This window comes from Sarcophilus harrisii, chromosome 1, assembly GCF_902635505.1.
Source record: "Sarcophilus harrisii chromosome 1, mSarHar1.11, whole genome shotgun sequence".
Lineage (NCBI taxonomy): Eukaryota > Metazoa > Chordata > Mammalia > Dasyuromorphia > Dasyuridae > Sarcophilus > Sarcophilus harrisii.
The window spans coordinates 82,561,532-82,583,535 of record NC_045426.1 but is presented as its reverse complement, the minus strand read 5'-3'; the positions used below and the strand labels follow the sequence as shown (position 1 = coordinate 82,583,535).

At 42.2% G+C, this 22,004-nt stretch overlaps 1 protein-coding gene across 3 annotated transcripts; it reads right to left on the bottom strand.

Moving 5' to 3' along the window:
* Positions 1-1,098: 1,098 nt before the first annotated feature.
* On the bottom strand, positions 1,099-21,263 carry C1H3orf18 (chromosome 1 C3orf18 homolog). Of its 3 annotated transcripts, none has more exons than XM_031958694.1 (5): positions 20,794-21,263; positions 12,879-13,375; positions 8,398-8,423; positions 5,425-5,554; positions 2,967-3,406 (listed from the first exon to the last, which is right to left on the bottom strand). In XM_031958694.1, exons 2-5 carry the CDS (start codon positions 13,110-13,112, stop codon positions 3,326-3,328), a joined length of 471 nt encoding a protein of 156 aa, XP_031814554.1. In that variant the 5' UTR covers positions 13,113-13,375; positions 20,794-21,263; the 3' UTR covers positions 2,967-3,325. The 3 variants fall into 3 exon arrangements, with proteins under 3 accessions (XP_003762310.1, XP_031814554.1, XP_012398944.1); XM_012543490.3 differs by having other exon boundaries at positions 12,879-13,319; XM_003762262.4 differs by lacking the exon at positions 20,794-21,263 and having other exon boundaries at positions 1,099-3,406; positions 12,879-13,180.
* Positions 21,264-22,004: the final 741 nt, after the last annotated feature.

The following is a 22,004-nucleotide window of genomic DNA, read 5'->3' as shown; positions in this document are numbered from 1 at the left end:
CTCCTCCTAACAACTAGAGTTATCCTAAAATGAAAAGGACTGCCTCACAAGATAGTGAGTTCTCCATTGCTAGGTCTTCAAGTAGAGACTGGGTGACCATTTGTGGGGAGATTGGAGAGGAATTTTCTGTTTAAATAGTGTTTGAATTCGATAGCCTTTAAGGTCCCTTGCAGTTGTTGCTCCATCTATAATCCTCTAAGAGTCCTCCCATAGTAGGCAAGTAATTTACTGAAGGCCACATAAGTAGCAAAGTGGAAATTCGGTCATGGATGCTTCGATTCCTAATCCCAGCATCCTCCCCACTGGGTGCCAGGATGGATGCTCCACCCTGCAAATATACAAGGTCTAACAGGTTCTCACTTCAGTTCATATAAACATCTTAATTGCATTTTTAATACCTTCACGTGGAAACCCTCAGCATTAAATTACACCTTAATGGGAATGCTAAATTATCCAAAGACCTTGGAACATACTGAAGGACCAATATATTTATAGTTTCTTAAAGCAGGAATTTATAAATTCTGTTCCCTTAGCAAAGCTTTCCCAAGCCCTGACAGGTAGTATTTATGCTACAGAAAAAGCTGAAAATTCATGCCCTCTTCCCTCAACACACACACACACACACACACACAATCTTCTGTATCTCCTGTTGGCTGAAATAAATGTGCAGTTATCATGGGAGATAGGGGAAAGGGCAGAGGTTGGATGGGCATAGAATTTTAGATACAAAATTAATCAACAAGCATTTATTATGCATCTACTATGTGCCAGACACTATACTAGATGCAGAGGATACAAAAACAAAAGTGAGACAGACCTGCCCACAAAGATCTTATAATCTACCTGGGAAGCAGGAGAAATTTTTTTTTAACTTTAAGAATGAACTGGGATCTCATACAAGACTTTGAACCTGTCTAATGAACCTGTCAAGAAATATTGTGCATCAACATGACTAATATGGAAATGTTTTACATGACTGCACATATATAACCTATATCAAATTGATTATCATCTTAGGAAGGGGAGAAGTAAGGGAGGGAGGGAGGGAGGGAGAAAATTTGGAACTCAAAAAAATTTTTAATGAATTTTTAAAATTGTCTTTATAAGTAATTAGAAAAAATAAAATACTATTTAAAAAGGAAATATTGTTCATTATAATTATTCATGTTTATGTCTTTTTCTTATCCTAAATCCTGAGCACCATGAAGGGCAAGGTCTTAGATAAACTGGATATGGTTTCTAAAGCTTAGCAAAGCTTTACAGGGCAGCAGATGTTTAATGGATATTTTTTGAATTGCATTAGTTGAATTCAATTGGGTATCCACTCCCTGAGTAGAAGGTCTGGCTCTAATGTAGTCAGTCCAACAAACAAGCAAGATGCTTTGCAGAGTGTTTTCCAAAGACCTCCTTTCGTCCCTTTCTTCTGAGCTATCAGCAACACCCTATCCCAATCCTGGTGGGGTAAAGGCTCCCCAATTTTAAGGGTCTGCAGCTATGAGTGCAGTATTTATTGAAAGGTGGGTAGAGAACATGGTGCAAACATGTTTGCCTTTTGAAGAGTGTTCTTGCTCCATAAAGGAGGAAAGGGGAAAGGTTCATCAGAATGTTAACATTGCCCTTTGGAGATTAGACCTGAGCTGGCTTCTGCTTCCCATCCCTCTACCTCCTCCAGTTGTCTCCTAGCCCAGTTCCCACGACTGCTCAGATGGCAGGAAGCAACTATCTGCTCATTCCCACCCAACCTAGAATCAAGAAATAGTCTTATTCTGATAGCACCACCAGAATCATAAGGGGAAGTTATTCTAGATTCATTAAGTGTCTACTTTGGGAATTAAAAAAGCAACAAAAACTGATCTTCTGGTCTTTACAGGCACACGAACAGTTATGTACATGTTCAACAAACATGTCTGTTGTTGTTTTGTATGTTTTATCACATACAAAAACAGAGGCATATATGCTTCTACATAGAAACATGCATGCGCACCCACACACATACACACATACACACACACACACACACATACACACACCCCAGACATTTATTAATGGTGCAGCTAGATTATCTGGAATAGTCAGCATAGACTCTCACAGAAATTGTCTCTCTTCCAAGCCAAGTCTAGTCCAGATGCTAATCCAGAAGTGTTCACATGCCATCTGTTCAATGGTGAGTCTGAAAGGTAGATGGTTCTGATGCCTTTGATTGTTCCACATGTCTTTTGGCCCTTCTTTGACTCTTCAGGGGTACAAATAAAGATCCCAAATGTCTTACCCTCTAAAAATACAACTCTATATTGGCCTCATAATCAATCCCAGGAGCCTTAAATAGGGGATGGAGTGGGGGTGGGGGGTGCAGAAGGGAGCCTTTCCATGAGTCACTGGTTTCCCTTTCTGACTAACTCCAGATCCACCCACTCAACTCAACAGAGACTTTTTCCATAAAAAATGGAAGTACTTGTTCCAAGCATGTAGGGATTCCAGACATAGATCAGGGCTCTAATGAAAGCCTGCCTAGACTCTCCTTCCTTGCTTTCCCTAAATCTTTCTCTCCCATTTCTGTCTTTTTTTCTATCTCTATTCTCCATCTCTCTCCTCTTCTAACTATCCCTCACTCCATCTCTCCTTCTCTATCCCTTTCTTTCTCTTTCCTGTTTTTATCCTTCCCTCTCCCGTTCACCCCTTCTCCTTTATCTTTTGCTGACCTTTCTTTTTCTTTACTATTTTTATCCTCCCTTTCCCCCTTCACCTCTTTTCCTCTTTCTTTTGTTGAATAGGTAATATACCATTTGGGGACAAGGTAAGAGGAAAGGACCGAAAGGCTTTGTGGGTATGATGGCTTCAGCTTCACACATGCACACACAAAAGCTGACCACTGAGCTTGACCCAAATTTTAGCCTGTTGTTCTCATAAATTCCAACTTCTTTGTCCATCAGTTTAAGCCAGGTATTACCTCGGTGTGATTTGCCTGAAGCATAGGGAGGAAGGGTGGGAGGAGGGGAAAGAGAGAGGCAGGGTGAGGTACAGAAAATCCATAAATTGTGGAGTGGGTTGATGCCTCCTGAAGAGAGGGCCCAGGCCCCTCAGGTCCCATTTTTGTCCTATATCATGGGCACACTATCTCTCCACATGCTGTGGTGCCAATTTTATGTCCAACTGGAGCTTTATAAATTGCAGGTCCGGCAGCACTGTGTGGGCTAGAAATAGAAATGTCCTGGAAACCTTCCCCACAGAGCCAGCTCTGGGCTCCCATCAGTAGAGTTAGTGCTGGCCAGTGAAGGGCGTTGTCCTCCTTGCCCCAGCTGCATCCCACGACTAGGACCGACGCCAGTCAAGCGTTAATGGCGTTGGCCACATCAGTGAAAACCAGCCGGCTGGGTCTCTGCATCGGGCCCTGGTTCGTCAGCAAGATCTGTGAGGAAGCAGCAGATTGAAGAACATCAGAGAACAAAGGGGAAAGCCTTGGAGGCTACTCGGGCAAAACCCAACACGGCGCAGAAGGGGGAACCTGATACCAGGGAAGGAAAGACTCCCAAGGCTACACAGTGGGTTCAAGACGCAGCCTGCAAAGTTGGCAGAAAAGTGGCCCATGGATGTAGGAGAATGTTACTGTAGCTAAGCAATAACGGATATGATGAATACAAAGAAGCCTGGGAAGTTTCAACACACTGATACAAAGTAAAGTAAATAGATGTAGGCAATAGACATGAAGATAACAAAGTGAAGGAAAAGAACAACAGTAACAAATGGGATTCAATGTTGTGAAATTCCAATGACCAAGCTTAGCCCTCACAAAGAAGTTGGAGAATTAATCCCTTTCCTTTTTTTGATAAAAGTGAGGGATTTTGTCTAGTTTTATTGACTGTCCTCCCTCCCACCTTTTATTATTTTTTGTGTGGAAGGCTAGTTCCCTGGGAGATGAAGAAAAGTAAATACACACACACACATCCACACAATACCTATATACACGTATACATGTATTATACATGTGTATATATAGACATATATATGTGCATACATACACACATAAAATCTTTTCTACTTACATACAATTTATCTATTATATATAATCTGTATAATTTATAAATATATCTATATTATCTTTTATATCAAAATCATATTTTTGTATGTATATATACAAATATTTGTATATATATATATATATATATGTATATGTGTGTGTATGTGTGTGTATAAATGCATGTGGTTGCTTTTGCCTTTTAAAACCAAGACTGAAATCCAGGTTTCTTGACTCTTGGTCATCCATGTTTTGCTCTTTTCCCCAGACTAAGTTCCTCTCCCATCATCTTACAACTTCTGGTCCAGAGATGGCCACACACAAGGTGTATATAACTGCATAATAAATGAATACCACATTATCTTTTTTGTCCTAAGGCAGTTAGGGTTAAGTGACTTGCCCAGGGTCACACAGTTAGGAAGTATTGAGTGACTCCAGGTCCTCCTGACTTCAGGGTCAGCACTCTATCCATTGTGCCATCTACCTGCCTCCACATTATCTTTTCTAGCCTATCTCCTACTACCCTCATCTATGACCTCCACTCCAGATAAACTGGATTATTCATTGCCCTAGCACATGGCCTGTGCTTTCCATACTCTGTATTTTGGACTCTGCTTGTTCCCTATATGTCGGTAACATTCTCTTTTTCTTTTTGCCTGAATTCCTACCCACCCTTTAAAAATAATGACAATAATGATAATGGCAGATAACATTTATATAGTGCTTTAAGTCTTAGAGAACACTTAGTAAATAGTATATCTCACTGGATCTCATTGGTACAATTATCTTTTAAACTAGAAGTCATTATTGTCCCCATTTTACAGATTAGCAAACTGAGGGTTAAGAGAGATTAAATGATAAACTCAGTCATAGGGCTAGTAAGTAGCTGAGGTAAAATTTTATCCCAGCCCTTCCTGTTCATTCTATCCACTCTGCTAAAGCCTATCCTCTTTAACACCCAAATTTAATGCAGCTTCTTCCAGGAAGCTCTTTTCAGTCTCCCTTCAACAATGGCTTGCTTTCCTTTCAGCCCTTTCAGCACCTGGAAGCTTTCTGATGACTTATGTATATTATGGTTGTCAATGTTCTATTTTATCCTTTGACTACTAGACAGTGAGCCTCACTCAAGCAGAGCCTGGGGTTTAACTAGACTTCAGAGGGAGGGAGTGGGAGGGAAAGAGAGAATGAGAGTGAGAGATGAGAGAGAGAGAAGAGGGAGCGAGAGGAAGAGAAAAAAAGGGGGGGAAGAGAAAGAGACAGACAGAGAGAGATAGGAAGAGAAAGACAGAGAGAAAGAGGAAGAGAGAGAGAGCGAGAAAGCGAGCGAGAGAGAGAACGGAAGAGAGAGAGAGAGAAAGAGAGAGAGAGAATGTGAAAGAGGACAGACAGACAGAGAGAAGAGAATCCGGTACCTTGTTCTGAGAGGCCTGTGCGGAGGCCGCATCTCTCCCATGCTCCAGCAGCTCCTGCTCCAGCTCGTCTTGCTCCTCCGTGGGGTCAAAGTTGTACATGGGCATAAGCTGGTGCCGCAGCTTCTCCAGCCTGGAAGCAGAGGGAGGGTAGGCTGTGAGGTCCCTTCTCCTCTCTCCCCACCTGGTGCGAGTAAAGACCTTACTGCACACAGCTGGGCTGAATGCCTAAGACATAGCCCTGGGTATGATGGGGAGGCAGTGGCTGCTGATAGGGAGAGACAAGTGCAGGCCTTCCTTTCTCAGTCCTGCCCCTCCCCTGCCCCCTTGTTGGGTCCTGAATTCTAACTCAGAATCACTTGTTAAGGAGCTCAGGACTTTGGGCAAATCACTGCAGCTTTCTGGGCCTCTAAAGTTCCTTCCAGCTCTAGGACCTATGACCTCGGTACTCACAAACCGATACCTTCATCTTACCCATTTTTGGCAAGTTTTTCCTAGGGTTGGCAGGGACTCGTGAGGGCAAGACCTGCTATGACATGCTCCCACCCTTAAGGCCTTCCCATGGGGCTCAGGATCAGACCCCGCAGCCTATCGCGACTCCATACTGATTGGCTACAATACATGAAGGCGTCTTATGGACTGTTCCCTTTGCCTTACATGTGGTGAAGGGAGTGCATATGAACTGAAGGAACGGCTTTGCTTGCTTTGGAATTCATAGAATATGAGACGGTTAATCTCATAGTCACAACGTCAGCACCAGGAAAAGAGATCTTAGAATATAGAACGAATAATGTCAGTGCCAGGAGGGACCTTAGAATACAGAATCTCAACAACAGAGCAAGATGTTAGAACATAAAACAGAGAATGTCAGATGGGATAGACCAGGGCTTCTCAAATTTTTTTCATTTGCAAACTCTTTTTTCTTGAGTAATTTTTACACAGCCTCAGGTATATAAGCATATAAAACAGCTATACAAATCAAACATTTATGAATAATATAATTTTACAACCACCACATTCAATTACCACATGTGAGGTCGAGACCCATGATTTAAGGAGCTTTGATATAGACGGTATTTCAGCAGCTATATCTCCTGATTCCCATTCTGAGGCTATACTGTATAAATTTCTCTGCAGGAAGAGACCTTACATATCATCCCTCTTTTTTTTTCCAAATAGGGAAACTAAGGTCCAATAAGAAGGGAGTTCAACATCGCACAAAAAAATCGGTGGCAAAGTCAAATTAAAATTCGAGTGTCTGGAATCCCAGTCTGAATTCTCTCTCACCACAGCCACTAACTAGTTATGTTAAGGTCAAGGTTACTTGAGTAATTATGAGTTTTCATGTTTGTTTGTTTTTCCTTCAGCAGTAAACAGCGAGATTTATCTACCTACCTTTGGTGCTTGACTTCTACTAATGTGCACGGGGGAAAAACAACTGATTTTGCAAAAAGTTATTTTCAGAGGATAACTTAGTTGAGATTGTGAGGCAGCAAAAGTGGAATTATTGATTTTCCAAGGCAGAGACCTCCTGAGTTGAAGCCAAGAGACCCAGGACAGGGTGACAATGAGACTGGGGGCCTAGGAAAGGATGGCACAGAGTTATGCCATCCTGTGGATATAGAGGGAGGGGAGGAGTAGCTTAGGATAGAAGCCTCCAAGTTCACCTGCTTTCCATAAGCACAAAGGGAAGGTACATTCCTAACTAGCATTTTACATAGCTCTTTAAGGTTTGAAAAGCACATTATAAATATTATCTTGAGACTCAGAACAACCCAGGGGTGGTGATGGGATGCTATTATTATCTCCATTTTACAGATGTAGAAACTGAGACAGGTTAGGAGGGGATTTGCTCAAGCTCACATGGTCAGTCTAAGGCTGGATTTGAAGTCAAGTCTTCCTGATCACAGATGTCAAAGTGAAAACCACTATTTGAATTTTAGTGTCTTTCACTACATCAAGTATGTTCTAATTCTGGTTTTAAAAATAGCTGAGATTTGTCAAAGTCAATGGAATGAGTATCATTCTTCCAGTCAAAAGATCTGAATTCAATTCCTGACTCTTACACATTACCTCTAGCAGAGTCCTTGAGGACAGGGAATATGTCCATTTCTATCTTTTTTTATTTTTATTTTTTGCCTTGATCCCCCAACTAGAGGTTGGACAATGGGCAGATCACTTAATCCCTTTTGTCTCAGTTTCCTATCTGTGAAATGAGTGCAATAATAACTGCAACTGTCAGGAAAGTATTTTTTTAAAACTTAAAGGGCTAAGAGAGACAATGTGGCCAAATAGATAGAGGAACAACTTTATATCAGGAAGGCTTGAGTTCAAGTCCTACCGATAACACAGCCGTTATGTGATCCTTAGCAAGTTACCCAACCTCTCTGTACCCCAGACAGTTCTCTAAAGTTATAAATATATAAATATAAATTGCCAAGAAGCTACCAGCCTTCAGGAATAGAATGAAATCACAGTTTTGGACCAAAAAAGATGGCAGAGGGAGGACAGAGAAATGAGGGTGAATATTGTCCTCCAGAGGATTCACTGGAAAGAAGTGTTTTCCACCCACTCACTTAGTTCTACAACCACGGGAATCCTATACTAGGAGCAGGGATCTGATCCCCACTACTACCTCAGCTCAGCCCAAGGCCTGTTTGTGTGTGTGAGTATGTATGTGTGTAAGATTTTATATATATATATATATGTGTGTGTGTGTGTGTGTGTGTGTGTGTGTAAGTATATATGTATGTGTGTATATGATTATAAGTGTGTGTGTATGTATATGTGAGTGCATGTGTGCATACCTGTGTGTATCAGTGTGTATAAGTGTATCTGTGTGTATGTATATTTGTATATGTGGGTATTTCTGTTTCTCCCTTCTCTTCCCTTGGTTGTTTCTCCATGTTTCCCCTTCTTTGCTCTGCTCCCGGTACAGAAAGCCTGGGGTGGGAGGGAGGGGGATGAGGGGATTACCTCTTCCTTTTCCTGATGTACAAAACCTAGGGGAGAAAGAGAGACAGAGTTATTATTGCAAGGTGGGCAAACCCTTCCTAAGGAAGAGGCAAGAAAGAGAGATGGGCTATGCATCAAGTATTTGGTGATCTAGGTGTCTAGGAGAGGACAGGTGATATTATTTGACAGGAAAAAAAAAAGCAATGTATAGTATCAGAAAACCTGAATACGGTTTTACTACTGTGGATCATCTATAAATAAATTTGAGCTTTAATTTTTCACTTCTGTAAAAGGACGATAATAATATTCTCATTACTGATCTCACAAAGTTGTAGGGAAACATTCTTTGCAAGTATGAAAGTGGGATGGTAATATAAGTTATCATTATCCCTTGTAGATTATATGGGGACAGCTAGGTGGCACAGTGGATAGACCACCAAGCCTGGAGTTAGGAAGATTCATCTTCCTGAGTTCAAATGTGCCCTCAAATACTCAGCTGTATGGTCCCAGGCAAGTCACTTAAGCCTTTTTGCCTCAGTTTTCTTATCTGTATAATGAGTTGGAGAAGGAAGTGGCAAACCCCTCCAATATCTCTACCAAGAAAAACCTAGATGGGGTCATAAAGACTCAAACTTGACTAAATAAAAGATTTTAAGCTCCTGAGGGTAGGAACCTTTTTTCCCCTCACCTTTTTATGTATCCAGTGAGATCTTCATAAATGTTGGTGATATTAAATTAATAGGATTCCCGTTCCTGACAAGATCAGCTCTTATCCCCACCTCACTTAGTAGATCCGTTCAGGGGCAAGCCTTCTCAGGGTCCTTAGAAAAGCTGAGGAAGGGGGCACCAACTTTGCCCACCTGTACCACACAAAATTCCACTTCCCTGCTTTTGTCTACCTGATACCTGCCCCAAACATTATCTTGGGATGGGTTAGAGAGACTAGAAATTGTGGACAGATACAGAGAAGTGTAGAATATACACGCCCTAAAATTTGTAAAGGTTCCTCTAAATAAGGAGGCAACTTGGCCAAGATCCCCTTCTTCGAGTGAGATTTTTATACTCTACTCTATCCCTTCCTCAAGACCGGGGGGGGGGGGGGGGATCTCTGAGGGCAAAGGTTGTATTCCCATCAGACCATGACCACTAAAGGGCTCCCTAAGGGTGTGGGTTCTATGTCCTCTTTAAAAGGGGACTAGGGACTCCCTGAGGGCTGGGGCCTGATCCCTCCCTTATTTCATGAAAACAAAGGCTATCTTCCTGTTTCATATCAAGGGTTCCCTGAGATTAGGGGTTTGAGAGACCCCTTCAGATCAGGAGCACTTTGAGGATAAAGGCTGGATGTCATCTTCAGACTCCTATTCCTGAGGATAGGGGGAGCATAGCCACCTTGGATCAAGCGCTTCCAGAAGGTAGGGATTGAGTGACCAATTAAGACTAGGGGATTCCCTTAGTCCAGTGGGTCAATTTAGAGTAGGGACTCGCTTACTTCCTGTCTTCCTCTGTAGTGGTCAAGCAAACCCACGCTATCATGAGAATAAAAGAGAGAAATGGGATTTCTCTGGATCAAAATTTGGGTTCTACTAAGAGAATATTATATACAGCAACAACAAGATTATGTAATGATCAGCTCTGATGGACGTGGCTCTTTTCAACAATGAGGTGATTCAGGCCAGTCCCAATAGACTTGTGATGGACAGAGCCATCTTCATTCAGAGCAAGAACTGTGGGGACTGAATATGGATCATAACGTAATATTTTCACCTTTTTGTTGTTGTTTGCTAGTGTTTTTTTTTCTTTTTCATCTTTTTCCCTTTTTGATTTGACTTTTCCGATGCAGCAGATGTTTGACAAATGTTGGATTACTTGTTGTCTAGAGGAAGGAGTGAGTAGGGAGGAAGAAAAATTTGAAATGCAAAGTTTTGCAAGGGTAAATGTTGAAAACTATCTTTATATATATTTTGAAAATAAAGACTATTTTTTTAAAAAAATTGGGTTCTAGAAACATTGACCATTTTTGCTTTTGGGGGCAGAAGATAGGAGAAAACTTGTGGCTAGGTTTGTAGGCTACAAATGAAACTGACAGGTTGTCAAGGTATCTCCCCCTTAAGACACAAATAACCCAAGGCAACAGAAATCCCTTCCATTCAATTCAAAGAAATGTTCTAGGTGTGAGATCTGGCTTTCAGAGTTGGCCCAGGCCGTAATTTCTAAGAAATTGTAACCTAAGGGAGAATCACAGAAACAGATGCAAAGGAAAGTGAGAAGAATGCCTGGAGAGGATCAGGCAAAGCCTCCAGCAGACTTACTAGAAAAAGAAGACCCCTTTCACTGGGTGGGAGAGCCAAGAAGATTGCATGGAAAAAATGGCACCCAAGGTGAGTGGGGAGGAGCTAGAGCCAGAGGGAGAGCACCATGAAGCAAGAGAATCTCCCAGTCTCATGAAGGCAGGAGCCCTGTATGGGGATGGGGGATCCTGAGGGCCCTTTCCCTGAAAATAAGGGTACAAGCATTTATTAAGCACCTTGGTAAACTCTTTACAAATATTATCTCATTTGATCCTCACAACAATCCTAGAATTAGGTGCTATCATTATCCCCATTTACAGATAAAGAAATTGAGGCAGATAAATCAGGGTCATTCAGATGTAGGATAGTAGGTATTCAATGTCACATTTGAACTCATGTCTTACCGGCTCCAGGCTCTTCAGTCTATCTAATGAGTTACCTAGCTGCCTGCAGAAATAAGCAGATACTTGGCTCGCTTTCCTGGCAATAAGCCTTCCAATTCAGGCATTTCATGCATTTTTTCATGTAATATTACATAATTTTATGCATTTGTGTAGTATCTCTCTACAAGACTGGAAGCTGTAGGAGGGCAGGAACCTTTCCTTGTGGAACACTTATTACCTCTCTAGTGTTTGACATAAGGTTTTGCACACAATAGGCACCTTGAAAATGTCTGTGAAATTGCCCTGAAAATCTATAGGCCATGTTTAATCTATATAGGATTGTTTGCTGTCTTGGGGAGAAGAGCAGAGAGGAGAGAGAGAGAGACAAAATTTGGATTTTTACAAAGGGTTTTACAAAGATAAACACTGAAAAGTATCTTTGCATGTATTTGGAAAACCTATAGGTTAGCATATGAATGGGGACAGAGCGGGGGCAAGACTTTAAAGGCTAGGGGGATCCTAGAAATCAAGACTAACTAATTCATCCCCGATTTTGGAAGGGAAATAAAGTCTAGAGAAAAGAAAGCTTATATGCAGAATAAATTAAGTGAGACCCTCCTCCCTCCTTTTACAGGCCCTTTAATTGAGAAAAATTTAGAAACCTGTTTTAGAAAATTTTAGAAAACCTGTAGGATCCCTCATCTATCACCAGCACTTGATCCCACCAGTTTCTGTTTCTTTCTGATTTGGAAAAGGTAACAACCTTTCTCTGCTAGCTATATTGATTCCATCTGAGTTTATCTTTTTCTTTCTCAAGCTTGGTCTTGACCCCAGTCTGGACAAAGTATTTGAATTCGATCCTATGGGTTAGGGCTAAGAGAACTTGGAAGAGCTAAATCTTCCCGGAAAGAAGGTGAGACCCCAGGCTTCTGAGATATTAATCTAGTTACTCTCCCTCTATGGATCTGAGGTCTCAGTAGCTTGGGGAATATTTACAAATAATCAAAGCTGGAAGGAAACCTCGATTCTGGTCCAAACTAACCATTTTACAGGTAAGAAAACTGTGGCTCAGAAGAGATAAAATGATTTGCCCAAAATCAATCAGCAAGGTAGAGAGATCAGAACATAGGATTCCTGGCTTGGAGTTTCCATGCTGCCTCCCAGAAACTAGGTGTATTTTTTGGCATTAGTTCAAAAAGCTAAACAGATACTTGTTATTCTGCCCCAGTATTGAATCATGGGCCAACAAGGTCCTAAAGGAATTATCATAAGTGCCAACTGAGCTGTAAAAATAAATGATGAGTATAACCAGGGTATTTCCCTGCTTGCCTCAGGGTCACAGAAAAGACATAGGTCTAACCAATCTCAGTGTTTTAAGCCCATTAGGTGATACCTAAGGTAAAACACTTGGTCTACCAAATGTAATTTTAAGTAAGGGAGGAGCCCTAGCTCTGCCACTAATGATTGGTTGACCCTGAGCCAGTCCCTTCCCTCTCCGGGCCTCAGTTCCCTCTCCTGTAAAACGAGATAAATTAGACTAGTAATCACAAAGGACCCTTCCAGCTTTAATATCCTATGATCCCATGATTTGATTGCTAAGGTCTTCGATTCAGTGACTTGGGAGATGAGAAGATCCTACCTGCTGCCTGTCATGACTTACTTCTGGCAAAAGCACCTCTTTGGAGTTTAAAAGTCTGGGTTCAAATCCTGGATCTTCCAAGACAGATACAAAAACACATTTGTCAGTTCCCTCCCTTGTCTCCATTTGTGGGTTTCTTTATAATGAGGAAAGCCCATGTTCTCCTTCTTTTTTCATCCCTTGATCTCTTACCATTGCCATGGCCAAGCCAATCACAGTGATGATTCCAAAAGATAGTAACATTGTCCCCATGTTGGTCCCGCTGCTGGCCACATCTGGAATCTTGGTGCTGTTAAAACTGGTAGTTTCAGGACTGAGGGTGGCGCTCTCTGAAGCAGCCCCATCTGTGCTGGTCCCCAGGTCAGGCTCTGGGGTAGAGGGGCTGCTTCGGTACAAGTCCCGAGGGGAAGCTGGGCTGTAAGTCATCCCAAGAGTCTGGCCACGCCAGGTCCAGTCCTCCAACAACTGCCCCAAGCAGGACAATCTTCCAAAGGTTTTAAGCAGATTGGGGTTTCCCCAGGGCTTCCCTGGGAGGGTCTGCCTCTAGCATCATATGCACGGGCTGCTACTATGTATCCCACTGAAGAAGAAGCCTTGGCTTCTGGGTCCAGAGATGCCAAATGTCCAGAAATGCTGAAGTTGTGGAAAAAAACAAATAGGGGTGGGGGCGGGGGGGGGGTGGAAGAAAGCTGAAATTTGAAGACAAGTGGAAAAAAAATCTATGAAATCCTTATTTTTAGAACATTCTTTACAGGATCTGAGATCACTGTGTTCATTTAATAACATTAACTAGATTGAACTGAATTTGCAATAAAAGAACCATATTTTGTATGGCTGAGAATGTAAAAGCCTATTTTGTCTTTTGTTTTTATTCTCAATATGAGGGGAAATCCTATATAACCATCATCTTCATCAGGGCAGGGCAGGGACTTTGCAAATCTCTCAGAGGTTATGTCCGAGAAACACAAGCTATGGCGATTTGAATCAAGGTACAAATGATTCTTGCATTCAAGCCCCTGCTCCAAATAACCTTTCCAGCCTTTGAAAAGCATCTGGTCTATTTTTCCGGCTTTCTTGCATACAGTGTCCCTTCATGTAGTCTAAAATGTAGCTAAACTGGACTATTCTCTGCCCTCTCTTCTCACTGTAGTCACTCCCAAAGCCTTTTCTTTTGCTCAAGCTATTGCCTTATTCTTGGACTAGACTTCCTGTTTTGTGTGCCTCCTTCTTCAGGAAGCCTTCTTCAGACTCTCCCTGATGAAAATAATCATTTCTTCCTCAAATTTCTCATCGCATACTGAATGGAATAAATGAAAAAAAAAATTCTTACATTGTGCTAAACACTAATCTAAGTCCCAGGGATACAGATAGCAAAACAAGACAATCCTTTCTCTGTAGCAGTTTGCATTCTAATAAGGGCATATCCCTTACCTTTATTTCCCCCTGTATTATAGTTTTTTGTTTCCTTTTCTCCCCCTCCACCTCACTTTAAAAATACAAATTCTTTTAGAATAGAACTGGGCTGTATCTTGTTTCCCCAGGGCCCAGCGCAGGCCCTTTACACAAAAATGGGACTTAATCAATGTTTATTGATTTGAAGTAGTTGAAGTTAAGCTCAAAAAAGACTGCTCGATTTTTTCTTAGGACCAACCTACCTAAAGAGGGATGAATCTGTCTCCAGAAGGCTGGCTACCAAATGAGGAAGTTTTTTGACCAAAGGCAACTCACGAAAATTGTCTCTTAAAGTATGAATTGAACTGAAATATGCATCAATGAAGGAATTATCTATATCAATGAAATTTTAGAACTTTGAAGAATTTGGGGGTAGGTAGGTGACACTCCATAATGTGCCTGGGAGGCTTATCTCCCCAAGTTCAAATCTGGCCTCAGACACGTGTGAGCTGTGTGACCCTGGGCAAGTCACTTCACCTTGTTTACAGTAAACCACTCCAGTATCTTTGCCAAGAAAAACCCAAATGGGATTACAAAGCAACTGAATGCCAACAGAAGAATTTGGAGAGAAACTATTTCCCTCACTTCTCTGTTTTTTTTCCTCCAAGACTGTTATAAAGACTATGTTGATTAGCTCTGTTGAATTGCTTTTTTTTTTCTGCTTGAGAGAAATTGATTTAATGAAGAATAATAAGTATGTGGGTTTTATTTTTTAATGGATGTCTTTTGTTTTTATATCATATTCATTTCTGAGTATATCTCTTTCTGCAGAGAGCCATTCATTCCTTGTAACAAAGGCCTCTTTTTTTTTTTCTTTTTTTTTTTTTTTAAGCTTTGTTACAAGGAATGACTCAATGCATAAGGAAAGGGGAAAGGATATTTAAAAATGAAGGTGACAAAACTGAAGGGAATAATCAAAATATAATAAAATGTGTTTTCAAAAATAATATCAGGCAAAAAACTGCTTGCCTAGATTCAGCTGCCCAATTTTCTGCCTCTAGCTCAAAAGACAAAATTCTGTGGATTTTGCTGTCTAGCTAGCTGTAGATGAGAGGAAGTTTTAAATGCCTTCACTCAATAATCACAAAACAATTGAAACTGAATATTGCAAAAATAAAAAGAACAATCTTGGCTACAAAGAAGAAATATAAGAAGACTTCCTGCTTCCTTTGCAGAGATGGAGGTCCACATATATGGAACATTGCATATAATGTCGGATTTTTTTTTGATACAATAATCATAATTGCTGATTTTTCTTTTTTCATTCCTTTAAAAATTAAATTTAAAATAATTTTAAAATTTAAATTATTTACATTAAATTTTTGTTATAAGGGACAGATCTCTACAAGGAAGAAGGAAAGGGTGGGCATGGGGGAAATCTAGGCAATGTAAAAACAAAAGATAACCAAAACACATATTAAAATGTATTTCTTCATGTTGAAAACTAATGGGAAGAATTGAGGGAAGATAGACAACCCACTGCTTTTAGTGGAGGCTAACCATCCCATTCCCATTAGGGTACAATATAGGTCTATGGACAAAATCATCTCCTTTCTTCATTTTTTTGTTTGTTTCACACAAAGAAATGATATACTAGATACCTCACAATCTGGCCCAAGATACATCCAGGATCAGCCACATAATACCAGAATTAGAGTCACAGCTGCTCTGAGCCTGAGCACTCAACTAGTCCAGCCGCCTCACTTTATATTTAGAAAAATGAAAGTCCAGAGAGAGAAAAGTAATTAAGATGAGAAGTCACTGCCCAAGGTTATGCAATGAGTTAACAATGCAGTCAAACCCAGGTCTCCTGGCTCCCAGGCTCTTACCAAAACCATCACCTCTTGCTCTGTAGTGACTTTCCCCCTATATCGGGCTGTCTTTGTAGCATTTATAGATTGTCTAAAATGGCTACAGAGGAAAGGAAATGAATTAGAGAGAAGTGAGACTAGAAGGACTATTATTTCAGTGATCCCTTGAGAGTTGGATTACTTCCATTTTTGTCTTGGTATCCCTAGCACTTGATATACTGCCTAGCACAGAGTAAGAATATAATAAAGGTTTCTTTCATTGAGTACAATTCTTATAACATGTCTCTATTTTTGATACCCTAAAAATGGAGTCATCACACTGTAAAAGATTGGGAAATATTGACATATTCCATAAAGAAGGAAGATCTTGGATTCAGAGAATTTGTCAGAAAAGAGACTGGATGAAATGAGTACGTCAGAAAAGGTCTACAAAGTAAAAAAGGAACTAAATTGACTAAGGGAGAAAAACTATCAACTTGTTTATTCGGGGTCAATAAGGCAACCCCAAAATATGGAGAAGAATAGAATTACAGGAGACTTGATTTCTCTCTCTAGCTATTTAAAGACTATTATGTTTGCTCTCTTTGACTCTAGAGTCCAAACTAGAAGCAAGGAGTAGAAACGGCAGAGACCAAGTTTAGGTTCTATATTAGGAAAGTGTTTCCTTATTTTAGAGCCATAGGCTGGGTCGCCTCAGAGGTGATGACTTCTCTTTCATTAGAGGTCTCCAAGTGATGGTTGTCTGATTCCTTAAGAGATATGTTGGAGAGGAGATGGGCATGGATGGGATTAGATAGTTGCTGAGGTACCACTTCCCAGCTCAGAGATAATATGACTTAGAGGTGCCTTTCTGGAGTCCTGACTCTGACAAACCTTCTGACCAATGGTTTCAGGAGACTGAGATCTGACTCCTTCCTGTCAATTTTCCTTAGCTCCTTGTTCCATCCTCTAAGTATCAACCATGTGAAGATGGCCAAGCAAACTTTGCCTTGAACTCACACAGCCCACACTGATCTACCTACACAGATCCAGTCTGGGCCAAACAGGAATAATAATAGTAATAGTAGCTCTGTTTTCTAGTATCAAGTGACTGGAATCCTGGTTCTTGTGTCCTTGACATTTTACAGATCACTTTCTTCACAACAGCTTTGTGAGGCTGGAAAACGTCACTTTACAGGTGAAGAAAATGAGACTCAGAGACAAGGAGGGACTTGACTAAGACTGGGAAGATACAGAGTGAGAAGGATTTGTTAGTCTCCACAATCTGGAGCCAATCTATCTTTCCAGACTTAGGGTCTATTACTCCTCTTTATCCACCCCTATGTTCTAGCTAGCTCTCCTACCTATTTTCTGGATATAGTCTTCCATCTTCAGAGGGCTGTTAGCCCAATGGGCTATTTATTCCTCAACTTTAGAATGCTGTCCCTCTTATTCACTGCCTCCTACAATCTTGAGCTTCCTTCAGAGCTAAACTCAGCAACCACTTCTCAGGTGTATCTTCCCCCCTTCACCTCCCCACTTAGTTTTAATACTATCTTTCTTCTCAAATTGCTTTGTATTTATTTATCAGGGGAGAAGTTGCATTCCTGCGAGAATATAATCTAGAGGACAGGCTGGTTTTGGTCTTTGTATCCCTAACACCTAGCGTAATGACTGATGGCTAGTAGGTACTTAGTAAATGTTCTTTTTTTTTTTCTGTTTGTTGTTGTTGTTGTTTGGTTGGTCAGTTGTTTATTTGGTTTGGTTTTGGCTTTTTATTTAGTTTGGGTTTTGGACTGAAAAGTAAAACGGTGTGTATTTGTGAAAGTTTGAGCGAGAATGACAAGTTATGGAGTATGTCTGTGAGACTGATGTATAGGAAAAGGCACCGGGCACTCACAGGTCTCACCTGACTAATTTTCAATGTCTTTTATCTTTTTTGTTTGTTTGTTTTGCTGAGGTGATTGGGGTTAAGTGACTTAACCAGAGAGAGTCACACAGGTAGGAAGTGTTAAGTCTGAGACATGATTTGTACTCAGGTTCTTCTGACTTCAGGGTTGGTGCTCTATCCACTGCACCACTTAGCTGTCCCCATTTATCTGTTAATTGGGTATAACAACATCCATTTTGCCTTGGGGAGATCCCCGTGTGAAAGTACTCTGTATGTCATACAGTCTCTTCTTAGGTGCTAGTGATCATATATTCCTATACCTCTATTTTATAGATGGGAAAACTGACAAACTCTAGAAGGGAAATGACAAAATAGTAAATCACAGAGACAGGATTTGAAGCCAACTCTTCTGATTCTAAATGCATATTCTTTGAGTATCTATGGGCTCATAGATTTATGAGAGTTTTTTACTCCTGTTTATGGGTGCAATTATATAAGCTGTGTGTAAATATATCCATTCAGTGAATAAACTTTTATAGTGTAAGGGTGTAATAAATAACAATTTAAAGGTGAGTGAGTGAATGAGTGAGTGCATGAGTGTGTGTGAGAGAAAAAGATTCCACAAACATGGTTTTTGGTCACTCGGAACAAAATGTTCCTTACAGTCCTTCCTGCAGCGTGGTTCTGACCTGCCATCTGTCATGCCCAGTTTATCTGTGGTCCTCAGTCCTAGCATGGATGAAGATATTTTCAGAAATTGCTGACTCCTTCACCTCATGATTTCCCCAATTGTTCTAAACCAGGGACCCCAACGGAGCCCGTGGTCAAGCCAGTTCACTAGTGATGGGTTGTGATTTCAGACTAGGGGGCTATTCTCTCTCCATTACACTTCCTGGCCCTTCTTGGCTCTGAAGGGCAGGACTAGAGACTACAGGATCTTGTTGCGCACTAGCTGATTTCAGTTCTCTGGAAAGAAAAATATCTTCTCAGTTAGAGTTGTCCAAAAGTTGGATGAGTGGGTTGCCCCAGGAGATTCAGATCACTGGAAGTCTTTAAACTGAGGCTGGATGACCACTTGTCAAAGACAAACTGCCTAATAAGAAGGTGAACTAGATGTTCTCCTTCCAAGGAAGCCCCTTTCAAGCCTGATATTCTATGGTTTTGTGAAAGCATTTTTTTCCCTCCTTCCGCAACAATCACATAAGCTAGCCTCACTGCTTTCCCTCCCCAAACTCTAACCCTTCCCAGCCTTTCTATATCTTCTTCCTTTACCTTTTACTTGCCCTGCCTTTAGGCAGAAAACTGGATCAACCTTGGGTCAAGGCCAACTCTTCAGAGCCAGCTTGCTTAAATGGCTTCCCTCTATATCCTGTCATTCACTTATATCTGACTCTTTATGACTCCATTTGGAGTTTTCTTGGCAAAGATATTGGAGTGATTTACCATTTCCTTCTTCAGCTCATATTCCAGAGGAGGAAACCGAGGCAAACAGAGTGAAATGATTTGTCCAGGATATAAATCTGCCCAGAATCACACAGCTGGTAAATGCCCTGGCTAGATTTTAACTCTGGAAGATGAATCTTCCCACCTCCTGGCCCCGTACCCCACTGTGCCACCTAGCTGCCTCATCCCCATACCACTGTAGCTCAGGGACCAGTGGAGAAGTTGTGAGGGGAAAGTGGAGATGCCAGGGAACACCTCCTTTGATAGGTACACTCACTACGACAAGAGATTGGAGGATTTTGGATCATTCATTATGATGAATCCCAGTAACTACTCTGGCTAAATGGCAGTGATCGAATATGAACCCAAGATTTCTGATTCCTAATCCAATTCTTGTTGATTACACTATGTTTCTTTCCTATCCCATTCTTTTCCTTCCTTTTCTGGTCCCACCTCTCCACTCCACCTCCAGACTGGTTCCTGACATTCCATCCCCCATGTTGTCTCACTTCCTCTCCTTCCTATTCTTTTGACTATCCCTCAGTCCCTTGTCCAAACTCACCCCATTCTAATATTCACAATAAAATAGAAATGTTCTGGGATTAGGGAGTCAGGAGGTCTGGGTTCTTGCCTGCTGTGCAAACTTATGCAAATTGCTTTACCTCTCTGGGAGTCATTTCCCTCGTTTGTAAAACATCATTAGGCGGATATGCATTACCTACCTCTCAAGGGTTATTATGATGACAGCGAGTTATTGCTGTTACTACCGTACCCCTCTGTGCTGAGGCTTCCAAAGTGAATGGGTGGGCCTAGATAGGCAATCTCAAAGGTCCCTCCTAATTCTAAAATTTGATGATTCTGTGCAATCCATTATAACAAATGTTTAGTGCCTAAGATTTAACGAGCACTGTATTAGATGAAGGGGAAATACACAATTTAGAGAAAACAAATTCTCCATTTCAAGTAGCTTATAAAAAAAAAAAAAAAAAACTAAGACCAGGTGAGTTGGCCATAAACTCAATGGGACCAGGGGCAAATCAAGTCATCTGACTTAACTATTTCATCCATAAAATGGGAGTGACATTATCTGCCTTGCTTTGTGAAGGTCCAAATTGCCACAATGCATGTGAAAGTACTCTGTAAGTTATATACATCCCTGTGCCAATCTAAGATAATATATATGTCCATATGTGATAAAATATTATTGTGCTCTCCTCCCCAGTATCCATCCCAGACCTTTTTAAAGCCTCTCCCTGTCCTTCTAGTTTTCCACTCTTCCTCCCCTGGGCCGGTCCCTTTTCCTCCCAGCCTCCTCCCGGAACCCATCACCAGCCCTACCACCCTCTCTTCTCGTCACCCCTCCTGTGCCACCCACAGCCCTGCCAACCTCCCGGCTTGTCCTCTTCCCTTGGGTTCGCCCCTTAGCACTCCCAGCCTCTCTGCTATTCTCCTCTGTGTTCCCGCCCCCTGCCCACCCAACCTCCTCTCCCGTTTTAAGGGCTTGAATAAAAATGATGGGATCAGCACTTACTGGGTCACTCTCTTGCGGGTTTCCAGCTGTTGGCTTTGGTCAGCAGAGCCCCGGGACTGGTCCAAGAGATGGGGGGAGGTGAGAGCCCCCGCCCGTCCTCCCACCTCCCTTCCCCGACCGCCTGCCTGCCCACCTGCCTGCCCGGCTGCCCTAGCTGCCAGGTGCAGAGGAGTCTTGGCTGCCGCTGGAGGCTCCTTAGGGCAAGGGGCAGCGAGGGGACAGCAGGTTAGGCGAGGGTGAAGGCTGCTGCCTTCCTATCAGCGGGCACCGGCCAGGCGAGTGACCTCAGCAGTCCGGGAGGCGCTGGCTCTGCAGAGGGCAGCCTGGCACCATGCCCCGGCCTGATGGGCTTGGCAGCGCCGATGCCAGGGCCTGAGCAGGCTCCAGGGAGGCCCGGGGAGCAGGCGCAGCTGTCAACGCGTTTGTTTGCATTATATTTTCCGAAATGCCTGAAGTACCTGGTCCCGCCTCCCCAGCTCGCAGACCTGGGCCCTCCCCCTCTCCTCTTGCCCTGCCTGGGGATTGGTGGCTGGACTGGGCTAAGGTTCAGGATTGGCTCTTTGGCCTGGCACTCTTCCTCTGCTTCTGCCCGGTGCCGTGCACGCCAGGCAGAATCAGCATTGGATTTGTGTGGCAGGAGGAGCTGGCATTCCCTTATGAAATGCTGGTGGGGAACCGGCAGGGCACGCTGGCACCCACCAAATCACACATCTCCAGGCCTGAGGGCTGGGCTAATCTTAGAATCATAGCTTGTGAGGGCCGAGAGGGCCCTTGGAGATCATTTTATCCAGCCTCCTCATCTTACAGGCGGGGAAACTGAGGCCCTACCCGAGATCAGTTTACGTACCAATAACGAGACAGAGCAGAGATGCAAACCCAGATCCTCTGATTTCAATTGCAGTGCCTCTTTAAGCCCCCACGCCCGCCACACACACTTTCCCGAGATAAAAAGCTGACACCCAGAAAGGGGATGGGCAAAATCCCTTTATGTTTTTAGGAATATTAATCCTAATAATCGCTAATAAGCCTCCTCGCCAAACCACAAGGAATCGGTGACGGAATTGGCATTCTAAGCGCATCTCGCAGGGCTTGCTAGTTCAGTCCCCTCCTTTTACAGAGAAGGAGAATGAAATTCTGAGAAGGGAAGGGACCTGTCCAAGATCAGTCAGCGACTGGGAGCCTCTTCTAACCACTCCTTCTAACCACTCCTC

Excerpts from the sequence above, each read along its gene's own strand:
- C1H3orf18 (XM_031958694.1), bottom strand. The coding sequence starts at position 13,112 with ATGACTTACAGCCCAGCTTCCCCTCGGGACTTGTACCGAAGCAGCCCC. Across the intron at positions 5,555-8,397 it reads TACATCAGGAAAAGGAAGAG|GCTGGAGAAGCTGCGGCACC; the intron begins GTAATCCCCTCA and ends CTCTGCTTCCAG. Across the intron at positions 3,407-5,424 it reads CACAGGCCTCTCAGAACAAG|ATCTTGCTGACGAACCAGGG; the intron begins GTACCGGATTCT and ends GCTTCCTCACAG.